This window comes from Myotis myotis, unplaced genomic scaffold (genome assembly GCF_014108235.1).
Source record: "Myotis myotis isolate mMyoMyo1 unplaced genomic scaffold, mMyoMyo1.p scaffold_m19_p_10, whole genome shotgun sequence".
NCBI classification, from domain to species: Eukaryota; Metazoa; Chordata; class Mammalia; order Chiroptera; family Vespertilionidae; genus Myotis; species Myotis myotis.
Window position 1 is genome coordinate 65,906,735 of NW_023416314.1, and position 8,650 is coordinate 65,915,384.

General features: G+C 35.7%; 1 protein-coding gene across 1 annotated transcript; it reads right to left on the reverse strand.

Moving 5' to 3' along the window:
• Positions 1-4,560: 4,560 nt before the first annotated feature.
• On the reverse strand, positions 4,561-5,559 carry LOC118665493 (olfactory receptor 4A15-like). Its single transcript, XM_036326940.1, has one exon. The coding sequence runs from the start codon at positions 5,512-5,514 to the stop codon at positions 4,561-4,563; it is 954 nt and encodes a 317-aa protein (XP_036182833.1). The 5' UTR covers positions 5,515-5,559.
• Positions 5,560-8,650: the final 3,091 nt, after the last annotated feature.

Here is an 8,650-nt window from a genome sequence, read left to right on the forward strand (position 1 = left end):
GGGAAGGAGTATATCCCTGAGTCATTTTACCTTCAAGACAATTATAGTGTTTGCTAATTAAATTTTTATTCTTTAAAACTCTGTTTACATACAATTTTAACATAGTCACATTCAGTAAATTTGTGGCTTCAGCAGACTTGGAAAAAATCAACAACCCTTGGATGGGTGTTCAATATATGAGGATCTATCATCAAAGGAAGCCCTTATTTTCAAATAAAAAAAATAAATAAAACAGATATCCCAAGAAACCAGAAACACCAATCAGAAAGGATATATGCCCCCATATGTTCATAGCAGCACAATTTACCATAGCTAAGATTTGGAAACAGCCTAAATGCCCATCAACAGATGAATGGATTAGAAAACTGTGGTACATCTACACGATGGAATACTACGCTGCTGTAAAAAAAGAAGGAATTCTTACCATTTGCCACAGCATGGATGGAACTGGAGAGCATTATGCTAAGTGAAATAAGCCAGTCAATGAAAGAAAAATACCACATGATCTCACTCATTTATGGATAATAAAGACCATTATAAACTGATGAACAAAAATAGATACAGAGTCAGAGCAGCATCAAACAGACTATCAAACTATAACAGGAAGGCTGGGGAGTGGGGGGAGGGGGGAGAGATCAACCAAAGGACTTGTATGCATGCATATAAGCATAACCAATGGACATAAGACACTGGGGGGTAGGGGAGGCCGGGGGAAGGTCAAGGGGGGAAAAAAAGAGACATATGTACTACTCTTTATAATACTTTAAGCAATAAAACATTAAAAAAACAAATTTAATGCAAAGAATAGAAATATTCTGCTGGCTAAGACAAAGTATTATACATATACACTCATAAGCATACAAAATCTATTATTAACTGTAAGTACCTAATACACTTTTACTCATTCAACAAATATCTATTAGACAATACTATTACGTATTAATGTATATTCGTTTGTTCACACAAAGTCATAAAAAGTGCCCCTGTCACATGCCATCGGTAACCCCTCCCAACATTTCATCACCAGACAGCAGCAGAATAGCCACTCATTATATGAATGATTCTCCCTCCTCCTGTAAGCTTCTGCCAGATGCATTGTCATGCTTTCTTCACCCATCCTCCTACAACACCCCTCACCCCTCATCCCTGGTTACAGGAAGATATTCCATTACTAACTGAAAGAGGAAATTCAGGAACATAAATTTCCCAAAAGAAAGAAAGTAGAAAATATAAATATAATAAAATGTGCTCTGCAAATAGAGATAGAGAGAGAGAGAGAGAGAGAGAGAGAGAGAGAGAGAGAGAGAGAGAGATTCCTTTCCTTTTAAAAGGGAAATGGATAAAGAGGCTTATTTTTTAATTACCCAAAATGAAAATCTTACACACATGTGAAACAAAGCACAGTAGCCTTATTGAATTCCCTTATTCTGGGGTGGACTCCCCAACAGATGAGAAAAAAGTATAGTGCACATAGTAAAAATATATACAATTAATAAAAGTGATTTAGAAATAACTATGAAGAAATAGAAATTACTCTGTCTCTTTTATTTACTCTTACAATATTCTATGAATGAACCCTAAAAGAAAGTATTTTAAAGAGAAAAATCATTTGACACAAATATGTTCAACACAATTATTAAGAGCTATGGAAAATTAGAAACTGCATGGGATGTCCAACATTAGAGAAAGAATAAGTAAAATATAGTACATCTCTTTGAGTAATGTATAGTTTTTAAAAGAGATTTTTTTAATTGTGCAATATCATAGGAAAATTCCTAGGTTGTAATATTAAGTGGGGAAATTTTTAGGTGAAATTTTGAATATATAATGTGATTCTAAGTAACTTAAATATATATCAATTTTTTAAAAATATTTTAGTTCTAAATTGGTCATATTGTACTTATATCTTCCCTGATGCCTGACATGCTGAAAAATATATCTAAACCTCATATTTGGTGAGGATGGGGGTGAGTATATGATTTCTAAGATCCATTTAAATCTGAAATTCTATAATTATGTGATTTTCGGGCAGGGGAGGCAGAATCTCACCTATGAACTTGTCTGGCATAGCTCTGTGGCCAGGGCGTCAGGTAGCTGCTAGTTCACCAAGAAAAAAGGAAAGATATACTAGTAAGCTTAACAATGCCAACTAGCTCAGCTACAGTAAGAGTCTCTGTTGACTTAATAATGACCTTTGGAGAAGACCGTCCTCTTGAGCCTCATAGGAGTGCTGCCACACATCCTGTTTGTAGGCAAATTCTGTGACGTTTTTAGTGATGGCTAATTGGACCTCATGGGTATTTCACCATCATTAGCAGATCTTACCAACAACCCAATTATTTCACATAACTTAAGTGACCTTCGAGAACTTTGGTAGCATTCACCTTTAATGTGTATCACCATAGATGAAATAAGGCAACCCAATGATTTTTAACCCAATGTTTTTTCTCCTGCAAACATGGTTGCTTTGGTCTCTGGCTTGCCCTTGCATTGATATCATCTAAACATTTTGGAGAATTAATAAAGAAGCTATCAAATAAGGTATAGTTGTAGTGTTATCACAACCAGGTAAAATCCACTTGCTCCTTTTATAAAAATTACTCTTATTTATCAGAACCCTTTATTTGTCATTCATCCACTGATTTATTTGCTTTATGTCCAAACCTTCATTGATTCCCCTGCTAATTCAATAACCATTTATTTTTTTAAAAAAACATATTTTATTGATTTTAGAGATGAAGGGAGAGAGGGAGAAACATCAATAATGAAGGGAGAGAGAATCATTGATCGGCTGCCTTCCATATGCCCCACACTGGGGATTGAGCCTGCAACCTGGGCATATGCCCTGACCAGGAATCGAACCGTGACCTCCTGGTTCATAGGTTGATGCTCAACTACTAAGCCACAGAGGCTGGGCTCAATAACCTTTTCTTAAGCCCCTAATTTGTGGGAGGGCTGGAATGGGTTCTACAAGGGAGGATGCAGAGACATGGGCCTGCTCTCAAAGACCTCCTTGTGTATGATATGAACAACCAACATTCTAAGGAAAAAGAGAGAAGACTTTAACAGTGTCAGAGAGATGCACTCAAAGTATGTAAAGAGGCCACATAACCAAATGCAGATGCCCAGGATGGCATAGCACTGCACCATGTCCTTGGTACTGGCATGCTGATTTAGGCACTTCAACATTTTGCATGGAAGATAAAATGAACACAGAGATTAGTATTCTCAATGCCTAATCTTGAAAGAACCACCTGAGTTTCCTATCACTGTTGGAAGCAAGAGACTATTTCTGTGTAAAGAGATTAAGAATTTGGAAGCAATGAGGCTCCAATTACTTTCTATGTTTTATCAAGTAAGATCATCTCCACTCTTGGAGAGAGAGAACTCCTTTAGGTTTGATAGCTCTCAAATGTGATGCCAGAAGCCACAACTTCTACCAATAACCATAACGTTTACAGAAAATCAGAAATGCATTCATTATGTAAAATGAAACAATCTATTCCCAAAATGTTTAACATTTATTGTACTTTTTTAAAGTGCACCCAGAGAGTTAATTTAATGTAGACAGACGCTGGGGCTCACTGTGATACAAGGGACTTAAATCTGCATTTCAACCACTGGGGGAGCATAATTTATCTAGAGTTACAGAATGGGGTTCAACAATTTTATTTTTCAGTCCAAAATGTGATCATAATATACAAAATCCACCATATGCTACCAACATAGTGTGAAATTAACAAAGTTCATTTCTATAGATTTATCCTCAGCTATGCATGCATACTTAAATTTTTAATTAAATTTATTGGGATGACATTGGTTAATACAATTATATAGGTTTCAAGTGCACATTTCTATAATATAATCATCTGAATATTGCATTTGTGTACCCACCATGCGAAGTCATATCTTCTCTCATCACCATGAGTCCTCTTTAGCCTTTAATCTCCCCCACCCCTCTTCCTCCTGCTCAATATGGTTACCACCATGCTGTTATCTGTATCTATGAGGTTTGTTTGTTTGTTTTTCATTTGTTCATTTGTTGCTTTCAGTTTTATATCCCACATATGAGTAGAATCATATATGGTCCTAAACTTTTTCTGTCTGACTTTTTTCACTAGCATGCTCTGAAAATTTAAAATAATTAAACTTGACTAAGACATTTATTTTTACTGTTATATTAGCAATTCTTTAACTGTCTGAACTTTTAATTTTCAAATTTTACTCTCCTGGACTAAAAGGGTCCAGGTTTTAAGAGGTCACATTTCTACGTAGCATGGAGGTACCATACTCCACAAACAAGAACCTGAAATAAAGCAAAACAAAACAAAAAAATGTAGTCCACTAAAGAATCTTAGCACAGTATGATTATCTACATAAGGAATTAATTGTCTAATGCAGTTCTCTTGCTCTCTAAGGGCTATAATATATTCCACTTAGATAAAGATTAATATATATGACTGTTTCAGAATAATTAGGCTGAATAACTCAAAGGAAATAATTTTTTAAATGTAATCACTGATAATGAAAGTATTCCTTGATTCTGTGAAAGAATAAACATCATGTTCTGTATGAGGGACACAGTCTACTTCCAACTAAGGCCCCATAGTTACTCCAAACTTTCCTCATGGCATTTTTCATTTCTGCATTTCTCAGGGTATAGATTATGGGGTTCAACAGGGGAGTTATGAAAGTTAAAACCACAGTCATGGATTTATCAATGGGAAAGGTAGAATTGGGCCTTGCATACAGGAAGATACAAGGGACAAAGAATAAAATGACCACAGTTATATGGGACACACAGGTGTAGAAGGCTTTGCGTTTTCCTTCCAAACCATGTGTCTTAAGGGAGTGTAATATGACCCCATAGGAAATTAAGAGGAGGAAGAAGGTGACAGTGCAGATTGCTCCTCCGTTACCTATCATAGAAAGTCCAACGAGGTAGGTATTGGTGCAAGCAAGTTTCAATAAGGGGTACAAATCACACACAAAGTTGTCAATGACATTGGGACCACAGAAAGGGAGCTGATAAATAAAGAGAAATTGAACCAACGAGTGCAGAAAGCCTCCAGTCCAGGCCATCAACAGCATGAGCCCACATACCCGCCGACTCATGATGATCAAATAGTGAAGAGGTTTACATATGGCTACATATCGGTCATAGGCCATCACCACCAGAAGAATGACTTCAGCACCAGCAAAGAAATGATCTACAAAGACCTGAGTCATACAAGCCTGGAAGGAAATAGTTTTTTTCTCAGAGAGCAAGTCTACAATCATTTTGGGAGCAATGGCAGTAGAATAGACAGTATCTATAAATGATAAGTAAGCCAAGAAAAAGTACATGGGGGAACCCAGTGATGGGCTGGACATGATGGTCACCATGACAAGCAGATTGCCCACTACTGTCACAATGTAGATGAGTAAGAATACAATAAATAGAACTTTTTGCCCCTCGGGGCTTTGTGTGAGCCCCAGGAGAATAAACTCTGTCACATTGTTCCTACTTCCCATGTGTTCTTCTGAAGATGTGGACCTCAGGTGTCAGAGGCTGCAAAGAAAAGGGCCAATAAAGAATGTAAGAGGATCACAAGCTTTATGTCAAAAAATGGAATGCCTTATTCAACAATTTTTGTTCCACGAGCCTCACACAGGGGAACTCCTTAGAAAATGAGAGTTTGGAATCTCCTCCCACAATTGCTCTGTTCATTTTCCCTTCAACTACATTTCATTTCTTGCTTCAACTACAATAATGAGAATTCAGAATTCTAACTGGCAGGCAAATGTGCACGGGCCTGTCAGTGAGATGATCAACTGAACAATAGGAAAGCTGCTTTCTTCAGAATATCTCTCACAAAGACTGAATTTTTTGACATCATATTTCACGTCCTGTTTCCGTGAATGCTTCTTGACATTCTGAGATCTACCATGAAAACAATCTCATCTCTAATAACTTTACTTATGTACTTTCATAAAGTAATACCTAATGTGGAAGCATAAAATTATAGGCTGACATTTAGATAATTGCCTTTCTGAGTTACTTTACTTTTCACAGTAGTGAAAGAACCAGGCACATCATGAGTATTTATTAAACTTCATTTTATTACACTGAATTTTAAAACTCATAAAAGAGCAACATTCAATATAAGTATTAAATTATTCCCAACCAAAAAAGTATACTGAAAGCAATGTTGTTGTTGTTTTTGAGAACACACTCGCCCACACACACACACACACACACACACACACACACAATTGACATTTATTACAACCTAGGTTTTTGGAGGGGAAAAATGGATAATTCAAATAAATGTCAATGGCTATTACACCGACATTTTTCTTTACCAAATTATTTATAATTTATTATTTCTAGCCATAGCTCAATTCAGAAGGCCAAAATAGAGATTTTTAGGCAGAATCATGGTATAGTAGAAATAAGTCTATGCTAAAAACCTGGAAATACTATTTGATTTTGCTTAGTCATCTTGGAAAAATCACATCCTACTCTTTCCAGATGTATGCGTTTCTGAATTCTTCTCATTGACACTTTTATCCTAAAAGACATGCTAACACTTTTGCTGGTTGACCATCTTTATATTAATCAGATGAATTAGTATATGTTAAAGGTTACTTGATTATTAACATAGTTAATCAGTTAAACCAGTTATTTTGTTCATATTGCTAGTTCTTGGTTATCTACGTCTGTGTGGAATATAAGGCATTTATTCTCATTGAGGAAAATAAATCACTTGCTGGGCCTTTCAAATGTGATCCAGAGCCAATTATACTTGTAATGTGTGCAAGTTCTTTTTGGCAGAATTATTTTAAGTGTGCTCTGTTTCAGTGTCTATATTTGCAGGCTATTTGTGAAGGGCAGAAGATTATTCTAGGAGATTTGTGCTTCTGGGCAAGCCAATCTGTACTCAATCATCAGGAGGAGAATAAAAGTGTAGAAAAGAGAAAATAAGAGATAACTCAGAAAAGGCAGATAGAAACCAGCAAACACCATAAACTGAATGAAATGTGCTTTGAAATTGGTAAATAATCTGGTTTGAGGAGGCCTGAATGAGTTCAGAATAGAGGAATTTCAGGTTTCCTGAGCTGTCAGTCCAGAGGTGAACTGGAGCATAACTTAGCATCAGTATCAGAGCTGCCTCAAGGAATCTTCATATTTTCAAATCAAAGAAAAATGAAAAAAAATCAAATTCTAAACTTTAAGATATATTAATATAAGAGACTAGCTGCCTAAAGGCATTCCATCTTCAGGGCTTCTCGAAGTTCATTGCATATAATTAAATAACTTCAACACAGTAATGACGCTATAGCTGCATTGGTAATGGAAAATAAGTACTCACAATTCATAGGAGTTGTCTGAGCATCCAAGAAATCAACTTCCAGTAGGAGGGTCTGCCACCTTCACCTGTTGAGTACTTATAACACTTACCTGTTTAGAACTGTGCTTCCCAGTCATCAGTTGGGTCTGTCAGGATAGTAAACATATCTTACTAGTAACTGTATCTACAGAATCTTTGATTGTCCCTTACACACTTTAAGCAATCAATAAACGTTTGACTATCAAAAATGGTCTTATGAACATGTAATTATTACTCTAAACTATTGAAAGCTATTAATTTGTTCAGAATGATATAAAATTCTATGCTTTATCAATATTGTATTTTATTAAATATGCATGTATCTGCTTCAAACATTTGTGAGATTCTTCAAATATCTTAGCATTTTCAATGAGAACAAATAAATCATTAAGGAATACTCAACAATTTAAATCCATGATAACTACCCCACAATAACAATTAAAACAAGATAAGTAGATGTATAGTATGCCAAATTCAACAACATCAGGCAGAAAATGAACCACTTATATGGTATGCAAGGCATAAAATACTGGGAAGCATTTTCAACCAGCAAGATATTTTAAAATGTAGGTTCTGCCAAAACCGGTTTGGCTCGGTGGATAGAGCATCGGTCTGCGGACTGAAGGGTCCCAGGTTCGATTCCGGTCAAGGGCATGTACCTTGGTTGCGGGCACATCCCCAGTAGGAGATGTGCAGGAGGCAGCTGATCGATGTTTCTCTCTCATCGATGTTTCTGACTCTCTATCTCTCTCCCTTACTCTCTGTAAAAAATCAATAAAATATATTTAAAAACAAATGTAGAATCTGAAATTTTGAGTTTCAGTCCAGATCTTTTTAAAACATATGCTCACAACCCATGCCTAAATGTTTCTATTTAACTATCTATATGGTTATATCTGTTTCCCAATTAAGCAATAGGTTTTTTAAATGATTGAGCAAATGACCAAAAAAAGACGCAACAAAAATGTTGAGGTCCTATTAAACACCTACTCAGCTTATCAGATTTTTAATAAAGATATATTTTAAAGAAATATCACATTTTCCAAGTCAATTTCTTCATAGTAAATGGGTAAAACTATCTATAAAGCCTGAGTGTGGCTTAACAGACCTTAGGGGCAAATAAAGAAGAACAACAAAGAGGGTAAATTATTCAACATCATCTGTATAATGAGACTTATAATAGCATCTAACGTGTAGGATGGTTTTAAGGATTAAATAGCACAACACAAACAAAGCTCTCTGAAGAAATGGATAGTAGTGATAAATGCACCACAATG

What these genes read in the sequence shown, in the direction of transcription:
- LOC118665493 (XM_036326940.1), bottom strand. Translation starts at nt 5,514, where the DNA reads ATGGGAAGTAGGAACAATGTGACAGAGTTTATTCTCCTGGGGCTCACA.